Below are 17,044 nucleotides of genomic sequence, written 5' to 3'. Positions count from 1 at the left end.
TGGATTATTAATCAGACATCTACGGGGAGTCTGAGTGGCTTGGTTGGTTAAGCATCCAACTCTTGATTTCAGCTCAGGTCATGATCTCACAGTTTGTGAGATCGAGCCCCACGCTGGGCTCCGAACTGACAGCACAGAGCCTGCTTGTGATTTTTCCTCTCTTTCTCTGCCCCTCCCCTGCTCACTTTCTCAAAGATAAACAAACAAACAAAAAAAATCAGACATCTATTTTTTATAATTATTTACAAATTAGAGTCTACATAAAAGTTGCCTAAAGATAATAGTTAAACAAGCTCACTGCATTTTCTTTGTGGGCAAACGCTAAAATATTCCTACACCAAAAAAAAAAAAAAAAAAAAAAAAAGAATGTATCACCTAGTACTCAAGCACAGGCTTAACACAGGATTCACAGATTACATGATAATGATATTATGTATTAATGAATTTTCCTAATTAACAAGTGAGTTGCTTGAGTTGAGAAAGGAAAATATGCTCCCCCTAACACAAAGTATTAAGATACAGTCATTTATTAAATGATTACTTACTTCACTTTCAGCAAAATGCCTCTCTCCCTTCAGGCACAGGGAAGACCGTCGCAATGTCTTCTCATCTCCGTCATCAAAAACTATGAGGAGGTAAAATTGGAAACTATGAAAGATTTTTCAAGGGTTTCAAAGGTTAATACATTTAATTTTCTGAGTGCAAACAGAACTATTGTTTAAGAAGATTACACTTGAACTTCAGGTCACATTTTAGGTTTTCTAAATGACAACTTTAAATTCTAAAGTATCTTTTCCAATTTCTAGTGATAAAGAAACAATATAGCTGAAATGAAAAAATATTTCCTGACCCAGAAAACACCAAATGAAACTGAGATGTTAGCGTTTTAGGAAGAAACTATGTAAATGCTAATTAACCCATCTTAATACGGTAAAGACAAGTTTTCCACCTGGTAAATACAGACAGATTTATAAAAACAAAAAAACAGAACGAATACAAATTTGTATATTGACTGCCCCTAAAAAATTACACTGTTTTTACTATTTAAAGCAGGGTTTCTAAACCTGAGCACTACTAGTATTTGGGGGCAGATTAATTCTTTGTCATTGAGAAGCTATTCTGAGCACTACAGGCTACTTAGCGGCATGCCTGGCCTCTAGCCACTAGATGCCACTAGTGGCTTCCCAGTTGTGACAACCAAAAATGTCTCCAGACACTGTCAAAAGTTCCCTGGGTGACGAATCTGCTCCCCACTGAAAACTACTTAAAAGTACTAAAATGTCCCAGCAAATTTACTGTAAGTTCATATACATATAAGACACATATATTTTATAATTTTAGCATATGCTGACATTCCTCACAAATTATAAGCAAAAAATAACCCTATTTTAAATAAAGTTACTAGGCTTTGATTTTAGAAACAGTTTTTGCCTAATTGCCAAATAAGTTCTTATATATTAAATGAGACTTTACATGGGATTGGATAAAAAACTGAGTTTCTTAAATGGTGTAACTAAAATATTAAACAATAAAAATGCCATATTTATGAGACAGACAACCACACATAATTACTACCAAACTTACTCCCCAGAACTGCTCACAGTCCTGTAACCTAAAGTCAAATTTTCCCATCTCAAATTAAAATCTCCCCTCCCCAAGTTTTTTTCTCATCCCACAAAAACATAAACAAAACTCATCTATACAATTTCAAAGCTCCATCAAATTTTGACATCGTCAGACATTTTAACTAGTTGTTTACTTTCCTCTATGAGGTCATTAATAAGACTTATTCCCATCCGATACATAATGCCAAGATATGTGGCTACCAATTTGGGGGGATGGGGGAATCTGACCTTTCAAAATGTTCAAAAAACTAAACTGTAGGTGAAATAAAAAGCTATTTGCAAAACAAAAATAAAACTATAAACTGATGACTACATTGGAAAATAAATTTATAACACTGGCAGAAGGAAGCCCTTTTGAACAAGATTCAACAAGTAAAACTATAAAGGAAGAGGTGATCAGAAGAAAACTAAAAATATGAAAATGATAGGAGAGAAAAAAGTAAAGCAACAGGAGAAAAATACTTGCAACTAAAGGAGACAAGGGATAGTAACATTGAGAATATATAAAGATCTCATATCCTGAAAAGTAAGAAAAAAGATAACCATCCCAAGAGGAAAAGGGGGAAACTGGAAAGGCACTATAATATACAATTCAAAAGAGAAAAAATACAAATGAAATGATGCTCCTTTTAATAAATACATGAAAAATTGTTCAGTCTCACTAGTAATCATGGGAGGGGCACATTAAAACAAAACTGAGATAGTACATTGTAACCAGATGGGCAAAAATTTTATAGATTACAATCAACATCAAATTTTACAAGGACTGAGAAAAGAAGTGTACTCACACACTGTCCACAGAAGTGTAAATGAATACAGTATTCCAGGAAGGTGGTTTTAATTACCTAAGTTTTAAAAGATCAGGGGCGCCTGGGTGGCTCAGTCGGTTAAGCGTCCGACTTCAGCTCAGGTCACGATCTCACGGTTCGTGGGTTTGAGCCCAGAGTTGGGCTCTGTGCTGACCTCAGAGCCTGGAACCTGCTTCAGATTCTGTGTCTCCCACTCTCACTCTGACTGCCCCCCGCTCACTCTGTCTCTCTCTCTCTCAGAAATACATAAAACATTAAAAAAAAAATAAAAGTACATTTCAGTTCACTCTATGTCTACTTCTCAATACACATATGCTGGGGAAATACAGGAATAACGTGCATTTATGAGACTTTCAATCTGCCATTTATTGTAATACCAAGAAAACCTGCAATATCATCAGTTGAAAATAAAAAAGAAAATTTAAAAAAAAGAAAGGGCGCCTGGGTGGCTGTCGGTTAAGTATCCGACTTTGGCTTAGGTCATGATCTCATGGTTGGTGGGTTCGAGCCCCGTGTCTGGTTGTATGCTGACAGCTCAAAGCCTAGAGGCTGCTTCAGATTCTTTGCCTCCCTCTCTCTCTGCCTCTGCCCCACTCATGCTCTACCTCTGTCTCTCAAAAAATGTTAAAAATTTTTAATAAAAAAATTATGGCACATCAAATATTATGAAACATACTACTATAACTAAAAAATTTCTCTGTTGCACATCATGAATATCCTTAATACTACTGAAATGTACATTTAAAAAAATTTTAGAAAAAAAATTTCTCTTTGAAGGGATATACTGATATACCTTGAAGTGAAAAAAAGCTACAAATTCAATAACTTTGTAATATATACACTAATTTCCAATTATGCTTTATGCATATATTTATGAAATAAAAATTTTAAAGACCTTGAAAGAAAAACATTACTAGTAATATCTTTGGCATTAGGAGAGCAATTAAATCAAGGAAATTTTGCTTTATTTGTATTACCTTTGAAAATACAGTTAGAAAAGATTTATTCCCTTACCTACAGTGTACCAACTTGCATCTGTTAATTTATTGATAACTGCTTCCTGATATGCACCATCAAGATTCTTCACTTCCACAATAGCTCCAACCTAAAAAATTAGAAAAACTTTTAGAAGATAAATGAATAAATAAAACACTGGCTTTTTTTTTTTAACTGAGTGCATGGTGGTGAAGAATAAAATAACTATTGATTTATGTTAAGGTGCTAGCAATTTTACCCACGACCGTTTTTGTGCCATCAGTGAAAATGTCAATGTAGTAAAAAAGTAAATAAATCTAAGTACTGTTATGAAAATAGTGTTGCCCTTACAACCTCCCTGAAAGGGTCTTGGAGGATCCCAGGGGTTCTCAGACCACACTTTGAGAACCACTATCTATGAAATTCACTGTCCTTGCCTCATATTACCACTCCTGTTTCAAAGAGGCTAGGGAAGGAAGAAACAGTTAAGAGTGAGCTTTGGCATTGCCTTAAGAGTTATAATGTGGGGAGGGGCACCTGGGTGGCTCAGTCAGTTGAGCGTCTGACTTTGGCTCAGATCATGATCTCACGGTTTGTGGGTTCGAGCCCCGCACCGGGCTCTGTGCTGACAGCTAGCTAAGAGCCTGGAGCCTGTTTCATATTCTGTGTCTCCCTCTCTCTCTCTGACCCTCCCCTGCTCATGTTGTCTCTCTCTCAGAAATAAATAAAACATTAAAAAAAAAAAAAAAGAGTATAATCTGGGGAGCCTGGGTGACTCAGTCAGTGTCTGACTTCGGCTCAGGTTATGATCTCACAGTTCGTGAGTTCGAGCCCCATGTCTGGCTCTTGCTAACAGCTTAGAGCCTGGAGACTGCTTTGGATTCTGTGTCTCTCTCTCTGCCCCATCCCCACTTGAACACTCTCTCTCAAAAATAAACATTAAAAAAATTTTTAAAAAGAGTTATAATGTACCACTAATGACAATCATTTAAAATATTTTCCATCAGATCAAGAAAATGCTTATAATTACATTCCTATGGTCTTTAATACTTCATCAAACAGCTTCTGCCCAGCAAAGGTAATCATCAACAAAATGAAAAGGCAACCTTTCATTTTTGAATGGGACAAAATATTTGCAAATCATGTATCTGATAAGGGGTTAATGTTCAGTTTATAGAGAGAGAGAACTCATACAACTCAATAGCAAAAAAACAGAAAACAGTCCAATTAAAAAACAGGCAGAGGATCCGAACAGATATTTTTCCAAAGAAAACACACACACAGCCAACAGGTCCCTAAAAAGATGCTCAACATCACTAATTATTAGGGAAGTGAAATCAAAACCACTGTGAGTTATCATCTCTCACCTGTTAGAATGGCTGTTATCAAAGACATCAAATAACAAGTGTTAGCAAGGATGTGGAAAAAAACCAGAACCCTCGTCTACTGTTGGTGGGAATATAAAATAAATTGGTACAGCCACTACAGTAAACAGCATGGAGGTTTTAAATTAAAAAGAGAACTATGACCCAGTTTTCTGCATATTTACTGCAGTATTATATACAACAGCCAAGATATAGAAACAACCTAAGTAGACACAGACAGACAGACACACACACACACACACACACACACACACACACACACAGGAATACTATTCAGCCATAAAAAGGAAGGAAACCTTGCCATTTGCAACAATATGGATGGATTCTGAGGATATAATGCTAAATGAAAAATCAGAGAAAGACAAGTATCAGATGGTATCACTTATATTTGGAATTTAAAAAACTAGTAAATAAAAAACCAGAAGCTCACAGATACAGAGAACAGATTGGTCATTGCCAGAGGGTGGGAAGGGAGTGGTGAGGGGACAAAATGGGCAAAAGTGGTTAAAAGTTACAAACTTCAATTTTTAAAAATACTCCTGGGGATAAAATGAACAGACAGCAATGGTTACTCAGTAATACTATACTGCATTTTTGAAAGTTGCTGAGAGTAAATCTTAAAAGTCTCTATTACAAGGAAAATTTTTAACTATGTATGGTGATGGATGTAACTGCGCTTACTGTATTGATCAAACATCCAATCATTATATTGTATACCCGAAATTAATATAATGTTATATGTCAATCATACCGCTGAAATTACCATTACCATCTTTATGGTAAAAACAAAAAATAAATTTGTTCAGAGAACAGACTGTTAGCCCCAAACAAGGCCCAAGGTGGGAAAGGAAACTGGAGAATTAACAGAGCTTTTATCAAATGACTGTAGTCAATAAATACATGGTATCCTAATTTTAAGTAGTCTAGGTATTATATTTCATGTGAACTCATTGGAAAATACGTTGAGATCTAATGACCACTAATTTTGATAGGTTTATTTCCTCTAAGAGAAACATTTACCCAAATGCTGACACTTTCTATCAGGTAATAGGAAGTTATGAAGTATTCAGGAAACAATACAAAATCTACACACACACACACACACACACACACGCACACACCCCAATAGACAAAAAAAATACTTTACCATCTTGAGACCAAAATTTAATACAGTTGCCTGTGTCAAAATCAAAATGGTACTAAGCCCTAATCACAAAGAAAATTATTATAAAGTAAGAAAAACCAAGCAAGTAAAATAAACCAGTTACACCACAAAGAAGTGGGATCAGAAGGAGGAAAAAAAGGGCTTGAGGTTACAAAGTAGTTGCCTTTTCTATCTCTTCTCAACACTGAGAATATTTTGCAGGTGGTACAAGCTGGTCTGCGCCATGTGAACAGGGCAGAGTCCGCGAGAGCTATACTGGTGTGCTTTTGAGGCAAAAATGCAAATAAAGCATGAAAGTGTATGTATGTGTTCTGCACACCCAAAAGGCACATGTTTCAATTACAAGCATGTAAGCCTATCAGAATTTTGGCTCTATGGTTACTGTCTGGAATGGCCAGATTACTTAACCTCCCTTTAGTTTCTTCTTCTGTAAAGAGCTATTATGAGGATTATATAAGAATAATGTGTACAAGAGACTTAGCACAGTACTAGCACATACTAAGTGCTAAATAAATGGTGTCAAACATCAAAAGTATATGTGTTTGGTCTCTTTTGCCCCTACAGTGATGAATATGTGCATGTAACATTAAAGATGGCACCTACGAAACAGAAATGGTAGAAAATAATTTTTATAAGGCAAGATTTTTTAGAAATTACAAGCTTTAGTTCTCTCTAGTGCCTCCTAAGGCTCTGGGGATTCAATTAAAAGTCTTTAAATCAACCACAAACAAACGAATGGCAGATACACATATCTAATTCTCCAAAAAGTACAGCTGCATCGGTAAAGGATTTTTCTTGCATCTGTCAATTCTGTTAGCACTTCTTAAAATTCACCCATCCGGGCCACTGCCCAATTTTCAGACATTCAAAAGAGCCAAAGAGCTCACACTGGCTACTCACACACTCTCTTCAGCTTGCTCACTAGTAGAGAGTAGAAGAGCCCTTATTTCACCCACCAGTAAGGAAACATGAGTGCAAACAAATAAAAATATCTGTATGTAAGATGTTCATCACTTTAATTGCCTGATAACTTTTTAAAAAAATTTTGATCTGCCTATAGTTGCTTCAAAGGATTAACACTCTAAAAACTCTATGGTTTTTAACGTGTTGGGGTTTTTTTCCCTCACTTTTCACATCATCATGGAACTTCACATCATTTAATCCCTAATTCATCACCTATTAATTCTGGAAGTGAAATATGGTAAAATGGAAACAGATGAATACACAAAAAACAGTCAATGCTGGATGCTCACTTCATTTCTGAATGCAAGTTTTACTATCACATCAGGTTTCACTGAACATTAAATCTGTTGTCTTCTACCGGTCTATTCAGAGAAAATTATGTTGATCAACTCAATAACAAAACAGCCAATGAATTAAAAGGCGAAAGATTTATGCGATCTGAAGAGAAACCAGAGTATACAGCCAATGAATTAAAATAAAAAGAAATGACCAACTGTAATTATTAATGTTTCCTAATGAAGCATCAGAATTAATAATGAATAAATAAATGAATTACCTTTAGTGGGCCCTTTATGTGGTCATCCTGAACTTCAACTGTTGAAGAATCATGTCTAAATGTTACCTAGAGATCATAAACTTAATTAGCCACACATACACACAAAATCAAGTGACCCAAGCTCATTAATGCATGATTTCATTTTCATTACAAGTAATCTAATTGCTACCTAGTGTATGTAAGACCTCAATCCATAACCAAGTAACCAAAAATTTTTTAAACTGAAAACTTTGAGACTAAATTAGTTGGTATTTCACATAACACACACTATTCAACACTATTATTTATTACATTAGTAGTATAATTTCTTTTCCTAAAGCATGAGGGGGAGAAAAGTAGAGACCTTAGGTGATTAGGTGCTGTATCATTCTGTGAAGGCCTAATTTAATAATAAGCAGTAACAATAAACATTTACTGAGAACTAAGCATCAGGCTTAAACATCAAACATATTACTTTTACAACAACCTTATTAGGTAGGTATGACTGTTCCCACTTTGTTGATAAGAAAACTGAGGAGCAGAAAGTATAAGAAACTGGTCTAAGATCACAGAACTGGTACATGGTGGCACTGAGATTCAAACTCAGACAGTCTAGCTCCAGAAGTTTACTCTCTATCAATATAACAATTAGAGAATGGGAAACCAGATGTAAGGAGGTTAAATTAAAAATACAGTTCAAGACAATAAACTATTTGTAAAAAAAAAAAAAAAATACAGTTCAAATATTTCATTAGTTGGTGAAAACTAAAACAGCTTCCAGTATTCAGTATAGAAAAGGTTGTTTTTCCTATACAAAGCAAGAATTCTTATTACAGGAATTGAACCATCAACATGGTCTTATCAGATGTGTAGGATAACCAATTTATGTAATTCGCTCACAAATGAGCCATGAAAAGAGATGTCTTGTACTCACAGCATCTCAGGCATTTCTGTCTCATACAAAAGCCTTACCATGCTTCGTTTAAATTATGCATTTAGGTATCTCTGTCATTCACGTAGGCTTGAAGTCAATTTATGACAGAGATCAGATTTTAACGCTAGAGCTTCAATATCTAATACAGTGCTTAGCACACAGATGTTCAATGAATAAAAACAACTGATGAGGAAGAAGTTTATCAAGAAACTATTAAAAATGTATTAACTTTGAATCACATACAAACTAAACCAGTATAGAAGTTTAACACTGTATCTGCTGAGAAAATAATTAACTGTGAATTATACACAGATTTTTAGAGCAGCCAAAACAATTAACAATTTTAGATATTCGTAATTTACAAGACACAAGGTGCTGGTACTATGTGCTATCAACAGAGGCAGTAGAGACTAACAGTTTTCTTCCTTTTAATAATAGCAAGAAATGGCAGGAATGATACGTGCCACTTAGCTGCTTCATTCATTAAACACCAACATCCAGCTGACACACTATGTCACGGCTAAAATCCAGACTGTGCCCTGCAGAACAAAGCAGGGATCCTAGAGTAAAACTGCTCCTGTCCAAAAGAAACTTTTTCTAACTAATACAAAAGTCTTACCTGTATGCCATGCTCTGCTAAGAAGACTATCCACCAGGAGGGAGGATTTTTGTCTAATTCACACACCTAATTCACACTAAGGTGTTACATGTGCTAGTAGCAGCCCTGTCTAGAAGAGTGAGGAAACAGACAAAAAGCTTCCTCTTCATTTCTGAGATAGCAGTGGCCAAAAAAAAAAAAAAAAAAGTGCTCAGAAAACACCAGTGTTGTGAGATCAGAACAGGAAATGCCACTATATGAACACTCTAAGAGTACCCACAAAAGAGCTCACATGCACCAGGCACATGAAAACTGAAGGCACTGGCAGGGCAGACTAGATTCCTATGGATTTACAGTTAATTTAAAGGTCTTATCACAATGGATCTTAACTAGGAGTGTAGTGACCCAGGAAGCTTTTTTCAACACCTCCATGAGTAAAAACCTAAGCAGACAGGCAAGGGAAAAGCTCCAGAAGAGAATCTGAAACTCTCCACTGGACATACAACACCTCTGTGACCTGTTTAATAACTGGGATATTCAAACCAGTGTTTTACAGAGTATCTGCTCATCTCGACTACATAAATCCATTGAGGACAAAGATCAGGTCACCCTCATATCCCCATCCTCCTTCCCATCTAACAGATTACCACTTAGTAAATAACTGACAAATGAATAAATATCTACCTTCAAATATTTTACCTGTGCTATATTTTTCAACACTGATAATTTACCAAAATGTAAATAATTACATTTCTGCATTATCTGAGACAAAACACAAGCACTTAAGAAAGGTACAAGATAAGGAAATCAACTAGATCTACCTTATTTTACTGTTACCCAAAACATCATCAATTATAAATCACATTTAATTTTGATGACTTAAATGGGAAGGAAAGGTGTAAAATTAAGAATTGAACTACATGACTTCTCAGTCCTTTCCAGCTCTAAAAGGTTAACAACACAAAAGTAGTACCAAGTCTATAGCGAAATAGCATTCAAAATACCAATTTGTAAGAACCTAATTTCATTCCAATTAGAATACTTTGAAATCTCAAATAATGTTCTGTTTTCGGGTATGCGACAACCATTACATAGAAACTAAAGTAACCTTGTAGGGGGGAAAAAAGTCTTAAATACACTTGGGAAAAAAAACTTCCCAAATAAAAGTTTAAATATCAGGGGCGCCTGGGTGGCTTAGNTTTATTCTTTATATCTTTACTACATTTGTATGGATCCCTAAGAAAAACTATATTATTTTTTGTTTGTTTTAAAAATTTATAAAATATTGTTGTATTTATATCCTTCATAACCTTGCATTTATAATAAAATATGTTTGTTGATGTATGTGTATGCATTTGTATGCATGTTGATACACAACATTTAAAAAAAATTTTTATTATTATTGGGGTGCCTGGGTGGCTTAGTCGGTTAAGCGTCCGACTTTGATCTCGCGGTTCATGGTTTCGAGCCCTGCGTTGGGCTCTGTGCTGACTGCCAGCTCAGAGCCTGGAGCCTGTTTCAGAGTCTGTATCTCCCTCTCTCTCTGACCCTCCCCTGCTCATGCTCTCTCTCTCTCTCTTAGAAATAAATTAAAAAAAAAAAAAGTTTAAATATCAAATACTGATTGTATAATTGATAAAATCTACATATACCATACCTTGACTTTGACAAGTCTTTTTGCTGTCTTGATCTTGGCTTCACAAAAGGCTCCTCTGTATTTAGCACTCACATCAGTGCCCACTGTTAGATAGGGAGGCTCATCAAGGGCCTAAAAAATGCAAACAAATATAATTAGATTTAAGCTCTAATTCTCTGGCACAATTAGACCTCCGAATGGCAGATCTCATCCTGTTACAGCTATAAAAGTTGTGATTACTGACGGTAATAATGTGTTAATAAGAACCATTTGTAAAATACTTTCCCTTAAAAATAAGTAAAATCTATGTATCAAAAAACCCATTTAAATGTGTATCATATGTGGCGCTTGGGTGGCTCAGTCAGTTAAACGTCCAACTTCAGCTCCAGGTCATGATCTCATGGTTTATGAGTTCCAGCCCCATGTCAGGCTCTGTGCTGACAGCTCAGAGCCTGGAACCTGCCTCAGATCCTGTGTCTCCCTCTCTTTCTGACCCTCCTCCACTCACACTCTGTCTCTGTCTCTCAAAAACGAATAAACATTAAAAATGTTTTTAATAAATATATATATCATATAAAATAAAAACGCATCTTTTGCTGTACATAAAATGCATATAGTCCATGATATGAAAATCAGGTTAATCACAAGTTTATCATTCCATCCACCCTTCTATCTACCCATTCATTCAAATGTTCATTTACTATATAACCACCTAAAGAAAAGGCAGATCCTTAAAAGTCTCAAAGTTTGAGAAAATTTCTTTTAATATTTAGGCTGTATCTTAGTCACCCAGATTCAAAACAGCTTTGTCATATCCCTATCTAGACAATTCTAAGGTAGAATAATTAACACAAAGAGAGTGGGAGGAATTACATGTATTCAAATTTTTACTGGAGGGGCTCCTGGGTGGCTCAATTTGTTAAGCATCCAACTTCAGCTAAGGTCATGGTCTCATGGTTTGTGAGTTCAAGACCCACTTTGGGCTCTGTGCTGGCAGCTCAGAGCCTGGAGCCTCCTTCAAATTCTGTGTCTCCCCCTCTCTCTGCCCCTCCCATGCTCATGCTGTGTCTCTCAATAATAAAAACATTTAAAAAATTAAAAAACAAAAACAAAAGCAAAGTACTGGAGAAAAAAACTATATGAAGAAATCTAATCTGGGAAGTCTTAAATACTCTGCCATGGGTTCACTGTTTATTTACACTTCTATGTTAAAATTTACAATTTCCACACTTAGGATTTAGTTTTAGTCTGTTTGTGTGATTTAGTTTTTAATACTTCTAATCTAGGTGCTCTGACTTTTTACAATCAGATACTTTTTGGTGTAAGATCTAAAATTCTAAGACATTTTGCTTCCATTAACCAATTTCACAATCAAACAAAGATTATGTAAGTAACTTTTCCCAAAGCGTTTTACAAGAAATACTTATGCCCTGAGATGCTCCATCAACAAAAGAAGGAGGAGAGAATTTGGGAAAATCAGTTTATTGAATGAATCCCTACTCTGCCTCATCGTTTCCTAATCTATTTGTCCAAGGAAATCTTTTTTTTTCTTATTAACATCTATTAACATTCTGCAGAAATTCCATAGAACATAGGTAGAAAATGCTGTTAATATAGTAGTGAATGATGAAAATATAAATTTGATTTGGATTTTAAACTCATTACAATAGTTGTGGGTAACACACATGAGAGTGATTTAAAAAAAAAAAAAAAAAAGATATTTATTCTAGGGGCACCTGGGTGGCTCAGTCTGTTAAGCTCCTGACTCTTGGTTTCAGCTCAAGTCATGATCTCATGATTCGTGAGTTCCAGCCCTGCCTCGGGCTGCGCACTGACAGTGTGGAGCCTGCTTGCGATTCTCTACACCTGCCCCTTCCTCACTCACTCTCTCTCTCTCTCTCTCTCTCAAAATAAAAAATAAATAAAAACTTGTTTTAAAAAGGTAAAAAAAAAAACTACCTAGGAAAATGCCCATATTTCAATTCATTTATGCCATAAGAGTATATACCCTTACAGAAAGATAATAATTTCTGAAATTCTACTTTTTAAATCTGTTGATATCATTGCCTACAACTTGATAACTCTGTACTCCTCTTGAACCTAAAGTTAATAAATGTATTTTTCTAGTTTTCTAAGGCAGATCATGATCTCTGAAAATACAATTTTTTCATGGTCAAAACCTTGGTTAAATTCCAGACAAGCTACTGGCTTTTTAGATGGCAAGAATATGAAACAGATTCACAACACTTCACCCAGAAATGTTAAGTAAGTTTCAGAAAGACATCAATTCACTTTGTGGTTCAACTGATAATTGTATGATATTGCTAGAAAAGGAAATGGTGAGCCTGTCTTTTTACTACTGTAGGCTCATGACTCTCCACAACTTGCAAACCTCTCCCATTAACACATCCTGCCTTATTAGTTAGTAAATTTATTTTCATAGACTAACAGTATAGTTAAAAAGAAAACTGATGAGGAACGATAAATTGTGAAATGTAGGGAAAAAAACAAGAAATCGACTAAAAGTTGCACATTTGTGCCTACTCAGAAACAAATTTTTAAGATGTGATAAGCTTTTTAGATATTTTTATTATAGAGATTCTAAACAAAAAAGGGAATAGAATAATAATATACTTAGACTACTAGTATACAAACCATTTACATATTGTTTTCCTTAATATTCATATCAAACCCTAGCAACACTCCCAATGATAAGCAGCTTTAAAGATGTTTATTGAGATTTATTCAACTTAAATTTGAAAGAGATTTTTCCCCCAAATCAAAACCATTTCATATCCTTACCAACATAAAAATCTGTGCAGACAGAAAAGAGTAATAATTACCTCAAATATTGTGGAAGCAAATTATTATCTTAAAGATAGTAATCTAGAACACATGAAAAGGAATTAGCAAAACATATAAAGAAAATGTCTATTAGAAAAGTACTTGAGGGGCGCCTAGGTGGCTCAGTCAGTTAAGCATCTGACTTTGGCTCAGGTCAATGTCTCATGGTTTGTGGGTTCGAGCCCCGCGTCGGGCTCTGTGCTGACTGCCAGCTCATAGCCTGGAGCCTGTTTCAGATTCTGTATTTCCCTCTCTCTCTGACCCTCCCCTGCTCCCGCTGTCTCACTCTCTCTCTCTCTCAGAAATAAAACATTAAAAAAAAAAGAGAGAGAATTTGAATTCTGTATACCTCTAACAAGTCTATCTCAAAGCATTGGGGTTACAGAGATAGTCAGAACGGGATACTTTTAAGACACATAATTATCTAGAACTGAATAATCATCTAGAACTGAAACTATGCTAACCAAAATATGAATGAGAATTTCTACAGAATAACAAATGAAATCCATAATCTACCTACACGTTTAGCTTTGTATACATATAAAGCAGACTAGCACAGGCTTTCAAAGCAGAAAGATACGGTCCTAACCCCAGGTCGATTTCTTACATTAACCATGAGTTTCTGTAGGCTACCATACCTCTCTCTAAGCTCCAGATTCTGTATTAGGAAATCATGGTCAATATTAGAAAGCACTCAATTGTAATACCTCAAGTATTTAGCTATTAACAATTACTATGACAAAACACTCAAGGTGAGCAAACAAATCATTAAACCAATGTACATTCAGATTTGGCACCCCCTCCTGTGTTTTTCTATTTAAAATGCCAGAAGAAAACCTCATTTTTAATGATTGCTCATCATAAGTCAGTGCAAATGGAAAAGTTACACCATTTTCCTCACCTTTCCAACGAAGGCCAACACTCCTCAGAATATAATTTTTCAGTACTAAATCTAATGAGAAAATACCACAAGATATTCTGGCAATATGTATACGTCTTTAAAATATTACTCTATTTCTAGAAATGCAAAAATAATCAAAGATATTTTCACTGAACATACAGAAAAAACATACATAATAAAGACAGGAATAACGGTTAAGAGGAATTAAAAAAGGGACTGGAAGGACACTTGGGTGGCTCAGTCATTTTGCGTCTGACTTTGGCTCAGGTCATGATCTCATAGCTTGTGAGTTCAAGCTCTGCACTGACAGCTCAGAGTCTGGAGCCTGCTTCAGATTCTGTGTCTACCCCTCTCTCTCTGCCCTTCCCTCACTGGTGTTCTGTCCCTCTCTCTCAAAACTAAACATAAAAAAAATTTTTTAAAGGAGAATGGAATGTAGGAGTATGTATATGAAAATCTTTCATTCAAAATAAGTCTTCCTATTTTAAAAAACTGTTACAATGGCATGTATTCTGTTGGTTTTTTTTTTTTTTTTGAGAGAAAGCAAGTAAACAAGTGGGGGAGGGGCAGAGGGAGAGAGACAAAATCCCCAACACGCTCCTCACTGACCCGGGGCTCAATCCCACAACCCTAGGATCATGACCTGAGCCGAAATCAAGAGTCAGTCGCTCAACCGACTGAACCACCCAGGCACCCCTATTCTTTGCTATTTAAATGTATAGTAACAAAAGAAGGAGTGCCTGGGTGGCTCAGTTGGTTGAGTGACTGCTTCTTGATTTTGGCTCAGGTCATGTTCTCACAGTTCATGGGATTGAGCTGTGCATTTGGCTCTGTGCCAGCAGTGTGGAGCCTGCTTGGCATTCTCTCTCCCTCTCTCTCTGCCCCTCCCTTGCTCACTTGCACTTGCTTTTTCCCAAAATAAATAAATATAAAAAAATAAAACGTATAGTAAGGTACATTTCAAACACATACAAAACATAGGACTATAATAAATCCCCCATACGCTCATACTCTGGCTCCCACAATTATCAGTGCAATTTTGTCTCATCTACACTCCTACCCATTCCTTCCAAACAATTATTATTTTGAAAGAAACCCGGTATTACATCATTTCATCAGAACAATAAACTGTATTATAACCTTAAAAATTCTAGGGGCACCTGGTGCCTCAGTTGGTTAAGCATCTGACTTCAGATCAAGTCATGATCTCACGGTTCGTGGGTTCGAGCCCCGCATCAGGCTCTGTGCTGACAGCTAGCTCAGAGCCTGGAGCCTGTTTCAGATTCTGGATCTCCCTCTCTCTCTGACCCTCCCCTGCTCACGCTCTCTCTCTCTCACTAATAAAAATTTAAAAATAAATAAATAAATAACTATAAAAAAGTCTAATCTGTTGTGATTGAGATTATGGATTACTTTTACCTTTCCTATTAATACTTTTCAGTACCCTCTAATGTATTTACAATGAGTATATTAACGAGACTCAGTACATTATAGTAATTAAGAGCACAGGCTTTTTTGTTTTTTAAATAGGTTCCATGCCCAGCATGAACTCATGACCATGAGATCAAGACCTGAGCTGAAATTAAGAATTGGACACTAAACCAAATGAGCCACCCAGGCACCTCAAGAGCACTGACTCAGATGCTTATATTCAAACCTACCACTTAGTAGGGAGGTGGCCTTGGGCTAGAACCTCTGTACCTGAGGATAGAAGAGTGACTGTCTCACAGAGAGAAGAACTGAAATGCTACATGTAAAGTGCTTAGAACAGGGCTCAGCATCTGGTGCCAAATAAACACTGTCAGTATTACTTAATAATTTGGAGGAAAGCTGCATTTAAAAAAATTTTTTAAGTCCTATACAAAAGAGATCCCACAGAAACAAATAGATGCCAGCTTAACTGTGTGTGTGTGTGTATGTGTGTGTGTGTGTGTGTGTGTGTATGGAAGAGGTAGGGGAAGAAGAGTTTAAATATCATCTCCCTGAGGCACCTGGGTAGCTGCTGGGTAAGTGGGCAACTCCTCATTTCAGCTCAGGTCATGATCTCATGACTACTCAGGCTGAGATCGAGCCCTGAGTAGGGTTCTGCACTAGGATTGGTGCCTGCTTAAGATTTCCTCTGCCCCCTTCCCCATGAGCAAGCACTCTCACTCGCTTGCTCTCTCTCTCTCAAAAATAAATAAATACATTTAAATACTGTCCTTCTTATTTAATTCAGAAATAAAGTAATCCTGTGAACTGTAGTAGCAACAGAGGTTAAAGTGTCTGTGGGGATGCTCCACTGCAAAGTACAACTCACCCCTTTAGTGTGGCGGAAAGACCACCGGGACTATATGCCTACTCTAGACTACTGTACTTTAGTCCACAGGGATATACAAAGAATTATGTCAGGAAGTTAACTAAGATTCCGTGCACCAACACTGCCCCTGTTAGATATACATGTTGTAAAACCAGAAAAAAACTATTACCTTCTCTTTTTGCTCTACTTTTCTGATTTCGGTCAATAATATGGACCATCTCAGAGGCTAAACTAAATTGTTATTATGTGGCACCTCCATGCCAAAAAGGAAATTAAACTACTAAATTACCATCCCTTTGTTTAGCAAACAGAACAGTTTTTCTAGTTGTCAAGGCAACAGCTACCTCACAGTCATCCAGCCTTGCTTAAACAATT

The 17,044-nt window shown here is 36.1% G+C and overlaps 1 protein-coding gene across 5 annotated transcripts in view; it reads right to left on the bottom strand.

Moving 5' to 3' along the window:
* Positions 1–17,044, bottom strand: part of ARID4B (AT-rich interaction domain 4B) — a 145,732-nt gene that overhangs the window by 74,068 nt on the left and 54,620 nt on the right. For all 5 annotated transcript variants that reach the window (XR_005530957.1, XM_039247167.1, XM_039247169.1 and 2 more), the window contains exons 3-6: positions 10,647–10,757; positions 7,479–7,544; positions 3,449–3,539; positions 546–625 (exon numbers count right to left, since the gene is read on the bottom strand). Coding sequence is in view for 4 of the 5 variants with exons in the window: in XM_039247167.1 (XP_039103098.1) it covers positions 546–625; positions 3,449–3,539; positions 7,479–7,544; positions 10,647–10,757 (348 nt within the window). In the remaining variant the exon portion in view is untranslated. The remainder of the gene's footprint in view (positions 1–545; positions 626–3,448; positions 3,540–7,478; positions 7,545–10,646; positions 10,758–17,044) is intronic.

This window comes from Hyaena hyaena, unplaced genomic scaffold, assembly GCF_003009895.1.
Source record: "Hyaena hyaena isolate Hyena2069 unplaced genomic scaffold, ASM300989v1 scaffold_288, whole genome shotgun sequence".
Classification (NCBI taxonomy): domain Eukaryota; kingdom Metazoa; phylum Chordata; class Mammalia; order Carnivora; family Hyaenidae; genus Hyaena; species Hyaena hyaena.
The sequence above is the reverse complement of the archived record's forward strand: the minus strand, read 5'-3'. Positions and strand labels throughout refer to the sequence as shown.